The 20,240-nt window shown below is 49.6% G+C and overlaps 1 protein-coding gene across 3 annotated transcripts in view; it reads left to right on the forward strand.

Annotated features, from left to right (window-relative positions):
* The window catches only part of ROBO4 (roundabout guidance receptor 4), a 191,068-nt gene extending 188,654 nt beyond the window's left edge, over positions 1–2,414 (forward strand). For all 3 annotated transcript variants that reach the window (XM_083163559.1, XM_083163558.1, XM_083163560.1), the window contains exon 20: positions 1,345–2,414. In XM_083163559.1, coding sequence (XP_083019685.1) covers positions 1,345–1,362 — 18 coding nt within the window. In that variant the 3' untranslated portion in view covers positions 1,363–2,414. The remainder of the gene's footprint in view (positions 1–1,344) is intronic.
* Positions 2,415–20,240: the final 17,826 nt, after the last annotated feature.

Raw genomic sequence — 20,240 nt, forward strand, 5'->3', positions numbered from 1 at the left:
AATTATTCTCCATTGTGCCACATACCCACATCTCGCCCCCTTTAGCCTTCCCTGTATGACCGTTAGTAGCGTGGCATCTTCCATAGGAACCATCAGTGGAGGATTTCATTCTGCCTGCTCGCTGTATACAGAGGTATATGCCCAGCAGCACCTCACATGTCGGACACCGGTATACATCAGATGTTATACATATATTCTGTGTATCTCTGCAGTACACTGGTCTATGACAGGTGAGGCTCTGACAGCCTTGTCCGCACATCTCTGACATAACCCCATTAAGGGGATCATTCAGACCTGATCGCACTGCTACCATGTCACATGCGTTCAGATCGTACTATGCATGCACAGGACCGCACAGCGTCTTGTCTGCCGCTGAGAGCTCCAAGTCCCTGTAATGAGGGTGAGCCTTATAGGAGAGCATCTCAGCTGGTCTTCTACCGGTGCTGTACTGAGGTTCAGCAACCATACGCCCAGTGCCAGTACCCCTCACTCCGAGCCTCAGCGTGGGGCATACATGAGGATAACGCCAGCAGTGTTTTAGGAGACATATGGTAGCATTTTGGTTACTGAAGGAATTGTTGTAAGGTACGAGGCTAGATGTTCTTATGAGGCACAGAGTTGGAGGATTCTAATGAGGTACGAGGCTAGATATTCTTATGAGGCACAGAGTTGGAGGATTCTAATGAGGTACGAGGCTAGATATACTTATGAGGCACAGAGTTGGAGGATTCTAATGAGGTACGAGGCTAGATGTTCTTACGAGGCACAGAGTTGGAGGATTGTAATGAGGTACGAGGCTAGATGTTCTTACGAGGCACAGAGTTGGAGGATTCTAATGAGGTACGAGGCTAGATATTCTTATGAGGCACAGAGTTGGAGGATTCTAATGAGGTACGAGGCTAGATATACTTATGAGGCACAGAGTTGGAGGATTGTAATGAGGTACGAGGCTAGATGTTCTTACGAGGCACAGAGTTGGAGGATTGTAATGAGGTACGAGGCTAGATGTTCTTACGAGGCACAGAGTTGGAGGATTGTAATGAGGTACGAGGCTAGATGTTCTTACGAGGCACAGAGTTGGTGGATTCTAATGAGGTACGAGGCTAGATGTTCTTACGAGGCACAGAGTTGGTGGATTGTAATGGAGGTACGAGGCTAGATGTTCTTACGAGGCACAGAGTTGGAGGATTATAATGAGGTACGAGGCTAGATGATCCCAGTGAGGAATGAGGCGAGATGTGTCTAATAAAGGTGAATGGTTCTGAGGAGGTACGAGGCTGTACGGCGGGACCAGATGTATCCTGTTTCCTGTGATTTGATTGGTGTCTCTGCATCTTATTTCAGATGGAACCATTCAAGTAACCTTCCCCATTCACCCCTTGTGGCGATCTGCCAGTGAGTGCACCCCGATAATACTGGGTCAGACAGGGACACCAGTCACCGGAGGCTTTATGGAGACCGTTCCCAGTATGGAGTACAGGACCAGCGCCTGCGTCACTGGACCATGCTGGACGAGCAGATCTAGACCTCACTTTTTCTATTGAACAATTCCAGAAACTGTTTCAGATTAGAGTTTTGCCGGCAGTTCCCCACTGATTGGTCATGTGTGTGTGTCATACAGCGTCACGTGACATCACCTCTAGGACCTCTGTAGGGTGTTACGTGGATGCTGGTGTCGTCTCTTGTGGAAGTATTAGGAGAACCGTTCTGTTACTCTGTCGGCTTAGCGTCTAATGTAATATACAGTACTAGAGAAGTAGTCTGTGACTGTTATATGGTAGGTAGTAATGTGCCAGGTGCCGCCTAACCCAAGTTATTCACTTTCTGCAGTGTTTACAGTATATACACAATGTACATATGACGGTGGCGTGTTCTAGGACCAATGTAACGCTACCTTGCGTGTCCGTGGCTTATGTAGACAGATGTAGCTGTTGCCGTATATTTTCTATGTAATATTTCTATGTCTGGAAGTATATTTTGGGGGGTTTAACATATAATCATTGGGATGCAACCAACTGATTCATTGAGGACTGGAGCCACCACTGAGGCACGAGGCTCCAGTTCCTGAGGCATCATTAGGCTGAGGACTGGGCTCCGCTGTGTAGATGATGGAACATGTAGATTACTGTTACATAAGATCCCATGTTAAGGTTCTCACACTCGGTCCTCAGGGCCCCACGCGGTGCATGTTTTCCAGGTCTCCTCACAGAATCACAAGTGAAATAATTAGCCCCACCTGTGGATCATATAAAATGTGTCAATGAGTAATGACTGCACCTGTGCGCCTGCCGGGTGACCTGGAAAAATGTGACACTGTGGGGACTGTTGGCCCGAGTTTGAGAACCCCTGGCCTAGACTGTCTGTCACTGAGTTTCCTATGTTTGTACAAATAAATCCTATATAATGGAACTGTGCAGCCTGTATATAAGTCTCTGAGCACAATATCGGGACTGTTACAAAGCTGGAAGTAAAATGGCTGCAGAGGATCGGCATGTAATTCCACACACAGACACGTCCCCTCTGCGCATTCCACCTGTGCACCTGGCGCACTGTTCATCCTCCTCGTCACACTGTACGTACAGCCTAATAGGTGTGCACCCCCCCCATACCCCTAACCCCACTCCTGTACCTGCATGCAAACCTCAGCGCACGGAGCGTCTCTCACTGCACCAAATCCTTGTAACCCTTTAAATTGCCAAGAAAACATCTGTATCCATCATAATGACCGGTAATGTTACATAGGAAATATCGTCTTTTTTTACACATTTTTTATTTGAATGTATATAACATGTGATTTTTAGTGTATATTTTGCACAACTCTCACAGAGATGTCAAGTATTTGGCACCTGTATATCTGTATATCTATGCCTCTGAATCATGCCCTCTGTCCTCTTTGGGTGTGGTATAATAGGCGGATAAGGAAAAGGTAGACGGGAGACAAAGTCCACAGACACAAGGTCAACCCGAGCGAAAGTGCGACGTCCGTTTTTCAAGCTTTTTGGTTTTAATCTGTACATTTCAGCACATGAACCCCAAATTTGTGCACCTCTCCGCTCACCACGTGTCGGCACTTTGCCATTCCCAGTTGGAGTCCACATGGAAGCACAATGTCAGCAGCTGTTTATGGCCAATTATAAATCTCATTTCAAATCAGGCACAGGCTACAGGACATGTATATTCCGAGGTTCAAGAACACGTATATAGCGCTCTACAGGTTTGTCTTCTTGTGCTATGATCTGGTCTATGGAAAAATGAAACACGTTGGCAGGGTACTTATATGTTAGCTGGGGGCCCACTAAGCTATTTGCTTAGTTTTGCGCGTCTGCTCGCCACGCTCCGGGCTCGTATGTCGCGTCCCCTCGGGGGGCTCGCTGCGCTCGCCACGCTCCGGGCTCGGTGGCTCACTGCGCTCGCCACACTGTATAAAATCAACTCCATGCCAACGTGGATAGTGGGGGTATGAGCGTAGTAACTATAGTGGGTGCCCAACTAATTAAGTACCGTTGGCAGTTCGGATCTCTTACAGGGAAGCCATGATTGCAGCATCATCCTCCTTCTGCTGTTTACAAAGTCGTCCTTTGTTTCATAAGATGATCATATATTAAATGTCATTTTTATTAACAAGGTATAGCCATTATCGAACAACCCCTTCTAGCTGTTACCGTATATTAAATGAAAATTGTCTCACAGATTATCGGCTATATGATCTCTGCCAACAGAGACAGTCGTTATAATGTCAGCATTGCATTACGCTGCAGTGTCTGCAATATGTAATTAGGGTCATAAAAATAACCAGTAATCCAACTCTCCAACAGAGTCACCGCAAATAAAATAAATAATCATAACATCCAGAGACGTGTAAATGGTTTCTCCCGTGGTTTATAATCAACACAGGGAAACTCCTCCGCCTCTCCACGGATGGATCAATGCAGGCAGCACGTGTGTAGGGAAGTTCCTCCGCCTCTCCACGGATGGATCAATGCAGGCAGCGCACGTGTAGGGAAATTCCTCCGCCTCTCCACGGATGGATCAATGCAGGCAGCGCACGTGTAGGGAAATTCCTCCGCCTCTCCACGGATGGATCAATGCAGGCAGCGCACGTGTAGGGAAGTTCCTCCACCTCTCCACGGATGGATCAATGCAGGCAGCGCACGTGTAGGGAAGTTCCTCCGCCTCTCCACGGATGGATCAATGCAGGCAGCACACGTGTAGGGAAGTTCCTCCGCCTCTCCACGGATGGATCAATGCAGGCAGCACACGTGTAGGGAAATTCCTCCGCCTCTCCACGGATGGATCAATGCAAGCAGCACGTGTGTAGGGAAGTTCCTCCGCCTCTCCACGGATGGATCAATGCAGGCAGCGCACGTGTAGGGAAGTTCCTCCGCCTCTCCACGGATGGATCAATGCAGGCAGCACACGTGTAGGGAAGCTCCTCCGCCTCTCCACGGATGGATCAATGCAGGCAGCACACGTGTAGGGAAATTCCTCCGCCTCTCCACGGATGGATCAATGCAAGCAGCACGTGTAGGGAAGTTCCTCCGCCTCTCCACGGATGGATCAATGCAGGCAGCACACGTGTAGGGAAGCTCCTCCGCCTCTCCACGGATGGATCAATGCAGGCAGCACACGTGTAGGGAAATTCCTCCGCCTCTCCACGGATGGATCAATGCAAGCAGCGCACGTGTAGGGAAGTTCCTCCGCCTCTCCACGGATGGATCAATGCAGGCAGCACACGTGTAGGGAAGTTCCTCCGCCTCTCCACGGATGGATCAATGCAGGCAGCACACGTGTAGGGAAGTTCCTCCGCCTCTCCACGGATGGATCAATGCAGGCAGCACACGTGTAGGGAAATTCCTCCGCCTCTCCACGGATGGATCAATGCAAGCAGCACGTGTGTAGGGAAGTTCCTCCGCCTCTCCACGGATGGATCAATGCAGGCAGCGCACGTGTAGGGAAGTTCCTCCACCTCTCCACGGATGGATCAATGCAGGCAGCACACGTGTAGGGAAATTCCTCCGCCTCTCCACGGATGGATCAATGCAGGCAGCGCACGTGTAGGGAAGTTCCTCCACCTCTCCACGGATGGATCAATGCAGGCAGCGCACGTGTAGGGAAGTTCCTCCGCCTCTCCACGGATGGATCAATGCAGGCAGCACACGTGTAGGGAAGTTCCTCCGCCTCTCCACGGATGGATCAATGCAGGCAGCACACGTGTAGGGAAATTCCTCCGCCTCTCCACGGATGGATCAATGCAAGCAGCACGTGTGTAGGGAAGTTCCTCCGCCTCTCCACGGATGGATCAATGCAGGCAGCGCACGTGTAGGGAAGTTCCTCCGCCTCTCCACGGATGGATCAATGCAGGCAGCACACGTGTAGGGAAGCTCCTCCGCCTCTCCACGGATGGATCAATGCAGGCAGCACACGTGTAGGGAAGTTCCTCCGCCTCTCCACGGATGGATCAATGCAGGCAGCACACGTGTAGGGAAATTCCTCCGCCTCTCCACGGATGGATCAATGCAAGCAGCACGTGTGTAGGGAAGTTCCTCCGCCTCTCCACGGATGGATCAATGCAGGCAGCACACGTGTAGGGAAGTTCCTCCGCCTCTCCACGGATGGATCAATGCAGGCAGCACACGTGTAGGGAAGTTCCTCCGCCTCTCCACGGATGGATCAATGCAGGCAGCACACGTGTAGGGAAGTTCCTCCGCCTCTCCACGGATGGATCAATGCAGGCAGCACACGTGTAGGGAAATTCCTCCGCCTCTCCACGGATGGATCAATGCAAGCAGCACGTGTGTAGGGAAGTTCCTCCGCCTCTCCACGGATGGATCAATGCAAGCAGCACGTGTGTAGGGAAGTTCCTCCGCCTCTCCACGGATGGATCAATGCAGGCAGCACACGTGTAGGGAAGTTCCTCCGCCTCTCCACGGATGGATCAATGCAGGCAGCACACGTGTAGGGAAGTTCCTCCGCCTCTCCACGGATGGATCAATGCAGGCAGCACACGTGTAGGGAAGTTCCTCCGCCTCTCCACGGATGGATCAATGCAGGCAGCACACGTGTAGGGAAATTCCTCCGCCTCTCCACGGATGGATCAATGCAAGCAGCACGTGTGTAGGGAAGTTCCTCCGCCTCTCCACGGATGGATCAATGCAAGCAGCACGTGTGTAGGGAAGTTCCTCCGCCTCTCCACGGATGGATCAATGCAGGCAGCACACGTGTAGGGAAGTTCCTCCGCCTCTCCACGGATGGATCAATGCAGGCAGCACACGTGTAGGGAAGCTCCTCCGCCTCTCCACGGATGGATCAATGCAGGAAGCACACGTGTAGGGAAGCTCCTCCGCCTCTCCACGGATGGATCAATGCAGGAAGCACACGTGTAGGGAAGTTCCTCCGCCTCTCCACGGATGGATCAATGCACTAAGCAACACATGGAAGTACAGATTGTGGAACATCACCCTCTCGTACGACCGGCCTCGTTTGAAGGGCAATTTCCCAGACACCCCCACCCCGCCGTGAGGCGATGGATCGTTAGCACATCGTGTGTCAAAAATGACCCAAAATCATGATTCCAGGGCTGCCGGGGAGTTTAAGGGAAATAGTGACACCATCAGGACACAGGCAGGTCGTTCCAGTCAGTGTATGCAGATATTGCAATAGATTTTATGTGAAATGACTCACATAAAGCTGTGTACACACGGGGTGATTTTAAGCACATATCGCTGCCAATATTGCTCATGCACCCATCGCTCAGTGTGGATGCTTAATATAACCTTCATGATCAGCTCAAGGGAAATTATTCACCAATATCTTTTGTCTTCCATATCTTCTAGTGTGTATGACCATTTTGTCTGTAGGACCAATTTGTGTCTGTTTTCCTTGTTTAGGAGCAAATGGTCAATTGTCATTTGCTCCCAACAATTTCCAGCTTTTCATTCCAATCAGCCAGATTGGAAAGATAATCTTCTAGTGTGTATGTGCCTTTACGTGCCCAAGACCATACTTGCCTACCTGACCCTATCCTTCAGGGAGAACATGTATGATTGCCAGCACCTGTGGGGAGCAAGGTAAGGTGTCACCACAGGTGCTGGCAATCATACATTACCAGGGAAGCCCAAGAACAGAGCACTGTGTCCTCCTGGAGAGGGGGATGCTGGGAGGTATGGATAATGTAGGATTGCCAGCACCTGTGAGGAGCTAGGTAACTGATAAGAAAGGTGTCACCACAGGTGCTGGCAATTTTACATTACCAGGGAAGCCCAAGAACAGAGCACTGTGTCCTCCTGGAGAGGGGGATGCTGGGAGGTATGGATAATGTAGGATTGCCAGCACCTGTGGGGAGCTAGGTAACTGATAAGAAAGGTGTCACCACAGGTGCTGGCAATCATACATTACCAGGGAAGCCCAAGAACAGAGCACTGTGTCCTCCTGGAGAGGGGGATGCTGGGAGGTATGGATAATGTAGGATTGCCAGCACCTGTGAGGAGCTAGGTAACTGATAAGAAAGGTGTCACCACAGGTGCTGGCAATCATACATTACCAGGGAAGCCCAGGAACAGAGCATTTTCTGCCTCATGGAGAGGGGCATGCTGGGAGGTATGGATAATGTATGATTGCCAGCACCTGTGGGGAGCTAGGTAACTGATAAGAAAGGTGTCACCACAGGTGCTGGCAATCATACATTACCAGGGAAGCCCAGGAACAGAGCATTGTGTCCTCCTGGAGAGGGGCATGCTGGGAGGTATGGATAATGTAGGATTGCCAGCACCCTTGGGGAGCTAGGTAACTGATAAGAAAGGTGTCACCACAGGTGCTGGCAATCATACATTACCAGGGAAGCCCAGGAACAGAGCAATGTGTCCCAGAGGGAGAGGGTCAGGTAGGTCAGTATGGCCCCGGACCCCTCCATGGCCTAGGGCAGCAATACTGTACGCCCTCCCACAGATAAATAACCCTTAGTATTTGCTCTGCTTCTCCGTTCTTCCTGGTAATTATTATTGTATACATTAAGCGAATTGCTGAAACCAGGGATATTGTAGTCTGCAATTAAGTGGGAAAAGCAGAGGCGGTGGGATCACATTGTGGAAGCAGGTTACAAGTTATGTCCTCATAGTCTCTTCTATGCCCAGTATTAGAGGGTGACAAAGCCCCCCACACACGCCGGCCCTGTAAGGCATCACTGGTTATTGACCCCGTTTGGCATAACGCACAGAGCTGACACTCGCACCGCGCAGCGCCTTGTCAGCCATTAACAATCATTACACAGCGACACAGTGACAATTCCATACAAGGACAGAGAAAGGTTACAGAACCATCGGATTATAATGACGCATTATCTGGTTATGAGCCTCTGAGCTCTATTTAGCTGGCTGCTTAATTGGTCATTTTAATTTCAAAAGACAATTAAATAAACCCATTTCCGACCTTGGAGAGAGGGAGAACAGTGACGGTCATTAGTAAATCATTGGTTTCTGCAATTAATGGGGTCTTTATAGGTGTGTAACAGCAGGGGCTGGATGAGGACGGAATTCAAATCCCCTTGTACTGTAGTCTAGCCTAGCAGAGCGGTGTATGGCGATACGGTACAACACAGGCAGCAATACATAACCTAGCAGAGCGGTGTATTGCGATACGGTGCAACACAGACAGCAATTCATAACCTAGCAGAGCGGTGTATGGCGATACGGTACAACACAGGCAGCAATACATAACCTAGCAGAGCGGTGTATGGCGATACGGTGCAACACAGACAGCAATTCATAACCTAGCAGAGCAGTATATGGCAATACAGTGCAACACAGGCAGCAATACATAGCCTAGCAGAGCGGTGTATGGCGATACGGTACAACACAGGCAGCAATACATAACCTAGCAGAGCGGTGTATGGCGATACGGTGCAACACAGGCAGCAATTCATAACCTAGCAGAGTGGTGTATGGCGATACGGTGCAACACAGGCAGCAATTCATAACCTAGCAGAGTGGTGTATGGCGATACGGTACAACACAGGCAGCAATACATAACCTAGCAGAGCAGTATATGGCAATACAGTGCAACACAGGCAGCAATACATAACCTAGCAGAGCGGTGTATGGTGATACGGTGCAACACAGGCAGCAATACATAACCTAGCAGAGCAGTATATGGCAATACAGTGCAACACAGGCAGCAATACATAACCTAGCAGAGCGGTATATGGCCATACAGTGCAACACAGGCAGCAATACATAACCTAGCAGAGTGGTGTATGGTGATGCAATGCAACGCAGGCAGCAATACATAACCTAGCAGAGCAGTATATGGCGATACGGTACAACACAGGCAGCAATACATAACCTAGCAGAGCGGTGTATGGCAATACAGGCAGCAATACATAACCTAGCAAAGCGGTGGATGGTGATAAAGTACAACACAGGCAGCCATGGTGTGCAGCAATACATTACCCAGCAGTGCAGTATATGGTGATATAGTACAACGCCATGGGCAGCAATACATTACCCAGCAGTGTAGTATATGGTGATTTAGTGCAACACAGGCCGCCATGGTGTGCAGCAATACATAACCCAGCAGTGCAGTATATGGTGATATAGTACAACACAGGCAGCCATGGTGTGCAGCAATACATAACCCAGCAGTGCAGTATATGGTGATTTAGTACAACACAGGCAGCCATGGTGTGCAGCAATACATAACCCAGCAGTGCAGTATATGGTGATATAGTACAACACAGGCAGCCATGGTGTGCAGCAATGCATTACCCAGCAGTGCAGTGTATGGTGATATAGTGCAACACAGGCAGCCATGGTGTGCAGCAATACATTACCCAGCAGTGCAGTATATGGTGATATAGTGCAACACAGGCAGCCATGGTGTGCAGCAATACATAACCCAGCAGTGCAGTATATGGTGATGTAGTACAACACAGGCACCCATGGTGTGCAGCAATACATAACCCAGCAGTGCAGTATATGGTGATTTAGTACAACACAGGCAGCCATGGTGTGCAGCAATACATTACCCAGCAGTGCAGTATATGGTGATATAGTACAACACAGGCAGCAATGGTGTGCAGCAATACATTACCCAGCAGTGCAGTATATGGTGATATAGTACAACACGCACCGCCATGGTGTGCAGCAATACATTACCCAGCAGTGCAGTATATGGTGATATAGTACAACACAGGCAGCCATGGTGTGCAGCAATACATTACCCAGCAGTGCAGTATATGGTGATATAGTACAACACAGGCAGCCATGGTGTGCAGCAATACATAACCCAGCAGTGAAGTGTATGGTGATGTAGTACAACACAGGCAGCCATGGTGTGCAGCAATACATAACCCAGCAGTGCAGTGTATGGTGATGTAGTGCAACACAGGCAGCCATGGTGTGCAGCAATACATAACCCAGCAGTGCAGTTTATGGTGATATAGTGCAACACAGGCCGCCATGTTGTGCAGCAATACATAACCCAGCAGTGCAGTATATGGTGATATAGTACAACACAGGCAGCCATGGTGTGCAGCAATACATTACCCAGCAGTGCAGTATATGGTGATATAGTACAACACAGGCAGCCATGGTGTGCAGCAATACATTACCCAGCAGTGCAGTATATGGTGATATAGTGCAACACAGGCAGCCATGGTGTGCAGCAATACATTACCCAGCAGTGCAGTATATAGTGATATAGTACAACACAGGCAGCCATGGTGTGCAGCAATACATAACCCAGCAGTGCAGTGTATGGTGATATAGTACAACACAGGCAGCCATGGTGTGCAGCAATACATAACCCAGCAGTGCAGTATATGGTGATATAGTACAACACAGGCAGCCATGGGCAGCAATACATTACCCAGCAGTGCAGTGTATGGTGATACAGTGCAACACAGGCAGCCATGGTGTGCAGCAATACATAACCCAGCAGTGCAGTATATGTTGATATAGTACAACACAGGAAGCCATGGTGTGCAGCAATACAAAACCCAGCAGTGCAGTGTATGGTGATATAGTACAACACAGGCAGCCATGGTGTGCAGCAATACATTACCCAGCAGTGCAGTATATAGTAATATAGTACAACACAGGCCGCCATGGTGTGCAGCAGTGCAGTATATGGTGATTTAGTACAACACAGGCAGCCATGGTGTGCAGCAATACATAACCCAGCAGTGCAGTATATAGTGATATAGTACAACACAGGCAGCCATGGTGTGCAGCAATACATAACCCAGCAGTGCAGTGTATGGTGATATAGTACAACACAGGCAGCCATGGTGTGCAGCAATACATTACCCAGCAGTGCAGTATATGGTGATATAGTACAACACAGGCAGCCATGGGCAGCAATACATTACCCAGCAGTGCAGTGTATGGTGATACAGTGCAACACAGGCAGCCATGGTGTGCAGCAATACATAACCCAGCAGTGCAGTATATGTTGATATAGTACAACACAGGAAGCCATGGTGTGCAGCAATACAAAACCCAGCAGTGCAGTGTATGGTGATATAGTACAACACAGGCAGCCATGGTGTGCAGCAATACATTACCCAGCAGTGCAGTATATAGTAATATAGTACAACACAGGCCGCCATGGTGTGCAGCAGTGCAGTATATGGTGATTTAGTACAACACAGGCAGCCATGGTGTGCAGCAATACATAACCCAGCAGTGCAGTATATAGTGATATAGTACAACACAGGCCGCCATGGTGTGCAGCAGTGCAGTATATGGTGATACAGTACAACACAGACAGCCATGGTGTGCAGCAATACATAACCCAGCAGTGCAGTATATGGTGATACAGTACAACACAGGCCGCCATGGTGTGCAGCAATACATAACCCAGCAGTGCAGTATATAGTGATATAGTACAACACAGGCAGCCATGGTGTGCAGCAATACATAACCCAGCAGTGCAGTATATGGTGATTTAGTACAACACGGGCAGCCATGGTGTGCAGCAATACATTACCCAGCAGTGCAGTATATGGTGATATAGTACAACACGGGCAGCCATGGTGTGCAGCAATAAATTACCCAGCAGTGCAGTATATGGTGATATAGTACAACACAGGCCGCCATGGTGTGCAGCAATACATAACCCAGCAGTGCAGTATATGGTGATTTAGTACAACACGGGCAGCCATGGTGTGCAGCAATACATTACCCAACAGTGCAGTATATGGTGATATAGTACAACCCGGGGAGCCATGGTGTGCAGCAATACATTACCCAGCAGTGCAGTATATGGTGATATAGTACAATACGGGCAGCTATGGTGTGCAGCAATACATTACCCAGCAGTGCAGTATATGGTGATACAGTACAACACAGACAGCCATGGTGTGCAGCAATACATTACCCAGCAGTGCAGTATATGGTGATACAGTACAACACAGGCAGCCATGGTGTGCAGCAATACATTACCCAGCAGTGCAGTTTATGGTGATATAGTGCAACACAGGCAGCCATGGTGTGCAGCAATACATTACCAAGCAGTGCAGTATATGGTGATATAGTACAACACGGGCAGCCATAAACTAAATTGAAAGCTCTTTGTTATTAATGCTGCTTTCCCTCTGCAGACCCGTTTTAAGTACTGGTATTTTTAAACGGTATTTAAAACGGTATTTAGCATTCCCACTGCAGCAGATTACCGTTTAAGTACCATTCCCATTGCAGGTAAAAGTTTTTAATCCCCTTGTGTCCTCTTGTACCTGTCCTGCCCCCCCCTCCCCCCTTACCTGCCAACTGGTACCCTCGCTCCCCCCCTCCCTGGTACCTTGCTCCGGGGCAGTGCAGTAGGCAGCGAGTCGGCAGGTCCCCCACTGATGCAGACAGCAGGGGCACTGGGGATCCAGGCAGGTCCATGCTCAGGAGAAGGAAGGTCCCTGCCTTGAATGGGAAATAGCGGAGCCACTCATTTAATACGCGTATATTTAATTAGCGGCTCATTAGATATGCGCATATTTATGGACCTTCCTCCTCCCACACTACTTCCCCCATCCTCCAGGACAGGTACCAGGGGAGGGAGAAGTAGTGTGGGATGTTAAATACCGTTTAAGAGTCATTCCCACTGCCTCAAAAACTGTATTTTACCGTGTAGGACTCTGCTTTTGAAACGGGTTGTTACCGGTTAACTTTAACCGGTATTTCAACTCAGGCGCTTTCCCACTGCAGCCTTAAACGGTAAATTGCGCTGAAAAATCGGCAATTTACCGTTTTAGACCTGCAGTGGGAAAGGGGCATTAGTTACACTGTCCTGAATCACATTTCAAGCTGTTGATATATTTGGGATTCAAACCCATCACCTGTGGCATAGACACTGTATTCATGAGGTAACTGACAATACATCATTATTACCTCCCAGCATGCCCCTCTCCAGGAGGACACAATGCTCTGCTCCTGGGCATCCCTGGTAATGTATGATTGCCAGCACCTGTGGTGAAACCTTTCTTATCAGTTACCTAGCTCCCCACAGGTGCTGGCAATCATACATTATCCATACCTCCCAGCATGCCCCTCTCCATGAGGACACAATGCTCTGTTGCTGGGCTTCCCTGGTAATGTATGATTGCCAGCACCTGTGGTGACGCCGTTCTTATCAGTTACCTAGCTCCCCACAGGTGCTGGCAATCATACATTATCCATACCTCCCAGCATGCCCCTCTCCAGGAGGACACAATGCTCTGTTCCTGGGCTTCCCTGGTAATGTAGGATTGCCAGCACCTGTGGTGACACCTTTCTTATCAGTTACCTAGCTCCCCACAGGTGCTGGGAATCATACATTATCCATACCTCCCAGCATGCCCCTCTCCAGGAGGACACAATGCTCTGTTCCTGGGCTTCCCTGGTAATGTATGATTGTCAGCACCTGTGGTGACATCTTTCTTATCAGTTACCCAGCTCCCCACAGGTGCTGGCAATCATACATCATCCATACCTCCCAGCATGCCCCTCTCCAGGAGGACACAATGCTCTGTTCCTGGGCTTCCCTGGTAATGTATGATTGCCATCACCTGTGGTGACACCTTTCTTATCAGTTACCTAGCTCCCCACAGGTGCTGGCAATCATACATTATCCATACCTCCCAGCATGCCCCTCTCCATGAGGACACAATGCTCTGTTGCTGGGCTTCCCTGGTAATGTATGATTGCCAGCACCTGTAGTGAAACCTTTCTTATCAGTTACCTAGCTCCCCACAGGTGCTGGCAATCCTACATTACCCATAGCTCCCAGCATGCCCCTCTCCAGGAGGACACAATGCTCTGTTCCTGGACTTCCCTGGTAATGTATGATTGCCAGCACCTGTGGTGACACCTTTCTTATCAGTTACCCAGCTCCCCACAGGTGCTGGCAATCATACAGTATCCATACCTCCCAGCATGCCCCTCTCCAGGAGGACACAATGCTCTGCTCCTGGGCTTCCCTGGTAATGTATGATGGCCAGCACCTGTGGTGACACCTTTCTTATCAGTTACCTAGCTCCCCACAGGTGCTGGCAATCATACATTATCCATACCTCCCAGCATGCCCCTCTCCAGGAGGACACAGTGCTCTGTTCCTGGGCTTCCCTGGTAATGTATGATTGCCAGCACCTGTGGTGACACCTTTCTTATCAGTTACCTAGCTCTCCACAGGTGCTGGCAATCATACATTATCCATACCTCCCAGCATGCCCCTCTCCAGGAGGACACAATGCTCTGTTCCTGGGCTTCCCTGGTGATGTATGATTACCAGCACCTGTGGTGACACCTTTCTTATCAGTTATCTAGCTCCCCACAGGTGCTGGCAATCATACATTATCCATACCTCCCAGCATGCCCCTCTCCAGGAGGACACAATGCTCTGTTCCTGGGCTTCCCTGGTGATGTATGATTACCAGCACCTGTGGTGACACCTTTCTTATCAGTTACCTAGCTCCCCACAGGTGCTGGCAATCATACATTATCCATACCTCCCAGCATGCCCCTCTCCAGGAGGACACAATGCTCTGTTCCTGGGCTTCCCTGGTGATGTAGGATTGCCAGCACCTGTGGTGACACCTTTCTTATCAGTTACCTAGCTCCCCACAGGTGCTGGCAATCATACATTATCCATACGTCCCAGCATGCCCCTCTCCAGGAGGACACAATGCTCTGTTCCTGGGCTTCCCTGGTAATGTATGATTGCCAGCACCTGTGGTGACACCTTTCTTATCAGTTACCTAGCTCCCCACAGGTGCTGGCAACCCTACATTATCCATACCTCCCAGCATGCCCCTCTCCAGGAGGACACAATGCTCTGTCCCTGGGCTTCCCTGGTAATGTAGGATTGCCAGCACCTGTGGGGAGCTAGGTAACTGATAAGAAAGGTGTCACCACAGGTGCTGGCAATCATACATTACCAGGGAAGCCCAGGAACAGAGCATTGTGTCCTCCTGGAGAGGGGCATGCTGGGAGGTATGGATAATGTATGATTGCCAGCACCTGTGGGGAGCTAGGTAAGTGATAAGAAAGGTGTCACCACAGGTGCTGGCAATCCTACATTACCAGGGAAGCCCAGGAACAGAGCATTGTGTCCTCCTGGAGAGGGGCATGCTGGGAGGTATGGATAATGTATGATTGCCAGCACCTGTGGGGAGCTAGGTAACTGATCAGAAAGGTGTCACCACAGGTGCTGGCAATCATACATTACCAGGGAAGCCCAGGAACAGAGCATTGTGTCCTCCTGGAGAGGGGCATGCTGGGAGGTATGGATAATGTAGGATTGCCAGCACCTGTGGGGAGCTAGGTAACTGACAAGAAAGGTGTCACCACAGGTGCTGGCAATCCTACATTACCAGGGAAGTCCAGGAACAGAGCATTGTGTCCTCCTGGAGAGGGGCATGCTGGGAGGTATGGATAATGTAGGATTGCCAGCACCTGTGGGGAGCTAGGTAACTGATAAGAAAGGTGTCACCACAGGTGCTGGCAATCATACATTACCAGGGAAGCCCAGCAACAGAGCATTGTGTCCCTCCTGGAGAGGGGCATGCTGGGAGGTATGGATAATGTAGGATTGCCAGCACCTGTGGGGAGCTAGGTAACTGATAAGAAAGGTGTCACCACAGGTGCTGGCAGTCATACATTACCAGGGAAGCCCAGGAACAGAGCATTGTGTCCTCCTGGAGAGGGGCATGCTGGGAGGTATGGATAATGTATGATTGCCAGCACCTGTGGGGAGCTAGGTAACTGATAAGAAAGGTGTCACCACAGGTGCTGGCAATCATACATTACCAGGGAAGCCCAGGAACAGAGCATTGTGTCCTCCTGGAGAGGGGCATGCTGGGAGGTATGGATAAGGTATGATTGCCAGCACCTGTGGGGAGCTAGGTAAATGATAAGAAAGGTGTCACCACAGGTGCTGGCAATCATACATTACCAGAGAAGCCCAGGAACAGAGCATTGTGTCCTCCTGGAGAGCGGCATGCTGGGAGGTATGGATAATGTATGATTGCCAGCACCTGTGGGGAGCTAGGTAACTGATAAAAAAGGTGTCACCACAGGTGTTGGCAATCATACATTACCAGGGAAGCCCAGGAACAGAGCATTGTGTCCTCCTGGAGAGGGGCATGCTGGAAAGGTATGGATAATGTATGATTGCCAGCACCTGTGGGGAGCTAGGTAACTGATAAGGTGTCACCACAGGTGCTGGCAATCCTACTTTACCAGGGAAGTCCAGGAACAGAGCATTGTGTCCTCCTGGAGAGGGGCATGCTGGGAGGTATGGCTAATGTATGATTGCCAGCACCTGTGGGGAGCTGGGTAACTGATAAGAAAGGTGTCACCACAGGTGATGGCAATCATACATTACCAGGGAAGCCCAGGAACAGAGCATTGCGTCCTCCTGGAGAGGGGCATGCTGGGAGGTATGGATAATGTAGGATTACCAGCACCTGTGGGGAGCTAGGTAACTGATAAGAAAGGTGTCACCACAGGTGCTGGCAATCATACATTACCAGGGAAGTCCAGGAACAGAGCATTGTGTCCTCCTGGAGAGGGGCATGCTGGGAGGTATGGCTAATGTATGATTGCCAGCACCTGTGGGGAGCTAGGTAACTGATAAGAAAGGTGTCACCACAGGTGCTGGCAATCATACATTACCAGGGAAGCCCAGCAACAGAGCATTGTGTCCCTCCTGGAGAGGGGCATGCTGGGAGGTATGGATAATGTAGGATTGCCAGCACCTCTGGGGAGCTAGGTAACTGATAAGAAAGGTGTCACCACAGGTGCTGGCAGTCATACATTACCAGGGAAGCCCAGGAACAGAGCATTGTGTCCTCCTGGAGAGGGGCATGCTGGGAGGTATGGATAATGTATGATTGCCAGCACCTGTGGGGAGCTAGGTAACTGATAAGAAAGGTGTCACCACAGGTGCTGGCAATCATACATTACCAGGGAAGCCCAGGAACAGAGCATTGTGTCCTCCTGGAGAGGGGCATGCTGGGAGGTATGGATAAGGTATGATTGCCAGCACCTGTGGGGAGCTAGGTAAATGATAAGAAAGGTGTCACCACAGGTGCTGGCAATCATACATTACCAGGGAAGCCCAGGAACAGAGCATTGTGTCCTCCTGGAGAGGGGCATGCTGGGAGGTATGGATAATGTAAGATTACCAGCATCTGTGGGGAGCTAGGTAAGTGATAAGAAAGGTGTCATCACAGGTGCTGGCAATCATACATTACCAGAGAAGCCCAGGAACAGAGCATTGTGTCCTCCTGGAGAGCGGCATGCTGGGAGGTATGGATAATGTATGATTGCCAGCACCTGTGGGGAGCTAGGTAACTGATAAGAAAGGTGTCACCACAGGTGCTGGCAATCATACATTACCAGGGAAGCCCAGGAACAGAGCATTGTGTCCTCCTGGAGAGGGGCATGCTGGGAGGTATGGATAAGGTATGATTGCCAGCACCTGTGGGGAGCTAGGTAAATGATAAGAAAGGTGTCACCACAGGTGCTGGCAATCATACATTACCAGGGAAGCCCAGGAACAGAGCATTGTGTCCTCCTGGAGAGGGGCATGCTGGGAGGTATGGATAATGTATGATTACCAGCACCTGTGGGGAGCTAGGTAAGTGATAAGAAAGGTGTCACCACAGGTGCTGGCAATCATACATTACCAGAGAATCCCAGGAACAGAGCATTGTGTCCTCCTGGAGAGCGGCATTCTGGGAGGTATGGATAATGTATGATTGCCAGCACCTGTGGGGAGCTGGGTAACTGATAAGAAAGGTGTCACCACAGGTGCTGGCAATCCTACATTAACAGGGAAGCCCAGGAACAGAGCATTGTGTCCTCCTGGAGAGGGGCATGCTGGGAGGTATGGCTAATGTATGATTGCCAGCACCTGTGGGGAGCTGGGTAACTGATAAGAAAGGTGTCACCACAGGTGATGGCAATCATACATTACCAGGGAAGCCCAGGAACAGAGCATTGTGTCCTCCTGGAGAGGGGCATGCTGGGAGGTATGGATAATGTAGGATTACCAGCACCTGTGGGGAGCTAGGTAACTGATAAGAAAGCTGTCACCACAGGTGATGGCAATCATACATTACCAGGGAAGCCCAGGAACAGAGCATTGTGTCCTCCTGGAGAGGGGCATGCTGGGAGGTATGGATAATGTAGGATTACCAGCACCTGTGGGGAGCTAGGTAACTGATAAGAAAGCTGTCACCACAGGTGATGGCAATCATACATTACCAGGGAAGCCCAGGAACAGAGCATTGTGTCCTCCTGGAGAGGGGCATGCTGGGAGGTATGGATAATGTAGGATTACCAGCACCTGTGGGGAGCTAGGTAACTGATAAGAAAGCTGTCACCACAGGTGATGGCAATCATACATTACCAGGGAAGCCCAGGAACAGAGCATTGTGTCCTCCTGGAGAGGGGCATGCTGGGAGGTATGGATAATGTAGGATTACCAGCACCTGTGGGGAGCTAGGTAACTGATAAGAAAGCTGTCACCACAGGTGATCGCAATCATACATTACCAGGGAAGTCCAGGAACAGAGCATTTCCTCCCGCATGACGTTAGGGAACCTCCGCAATACACTTCAGCTGATCACAACATAGCACAAACCATCAAAATCAGGTTTTCAAACTCAGTCTTCAAGGCACTTTAACAGTCCAGGTTTTAAGGCTATTTCTTCTTGAGCACAGGTGAGTTAATCAGTACCTACTGTAAACCAATTTGATTTAACCAACCTGTGCTCAACCATGGACTAAATAACATCACAACGCAGACAGCTTGCTGCACCACACTGCACTCCATCTGTACTAGCCCACACTTCACCTTCTACATACACTGATTAGAGGACAGGTGAATCTGTGACATCACAGGGGGCGGAGCATCATTATCAGTGAGTGGACTGAGGTGAAGGATTCAGGTTAGTGGTCTGCTGTTATCATTGGGAGGGGGTTGCTGGAATGGAGCTTTATTGTACAGTCGTTGTTGTAGTCACACAGCGTATAATTCACACACTCACTGTGTGGTGTAAAAAGTATGTGATGTGATACTGTGTGTAATAAGTAACAGTGTCACTGGGTAATAATGTGCGCTGTGATTATTATGTGTAATAAGTAACAATGGGGCAGATGTATTAAGCCTGGCAAAGAGATAAACTGGAGTTAAATTGCAAGGAGATAACGCACCAGCCAATCAACTCCCAACTGCCATATTTCAAACGCAGCCGATTGGCTGATGCGTTATCTCCTTCCACATTAACTCCAGTTTATCTCTTTGCCAGGCTTAATACATCTGACCCAATGTCACTAAGTAATGTGTGCTGTGATTGGTAACAATGGGGCAGATGTATTAAGCCTGGTGAAGAGATAAACTGGAGATAAATTGGAAGGAGATAACGCACCAGCCAATCAGATCCCAACTGTCATATTTCAAACACAGCTGATTGGCTGGTGCGTTAACTCTTCCAAGTTATCTCCACTTTATCTCCAGTTTATCTCTTCTCCAGGCTTAATACATCTGCCCCAGTGTCACTGGGTAATGTGCCACGTGATTATTGTGTGTAATAAGTAACATTGGGGCAGATGTATTAAGCCTGGAGAAGAGATAAACTGGAGATAAAGTGGAGATACCTTTGAAGAGTTAACGCACCAGCCAATCAGCTGTGTTTGAAATATGACAGTTGGGATCTGATTGGCTGGTGCGTTATCTCCTTCCAATTTATCTCCAGTTTATCTCTTCACCAG

Source organism: Crinia signifera, chromosome 19 (assembly GCF_055691185.1).
Source record: "Crinia signifera chromosome 19, ASM5569118v1, whole genome shotgun sequence".
NCBI classification, from domain to species: Eukaryota; Metazoa; Chordata; class Amphibia; order Anura; family Myobatrachidae; genus Crinia; species Crinia signifera.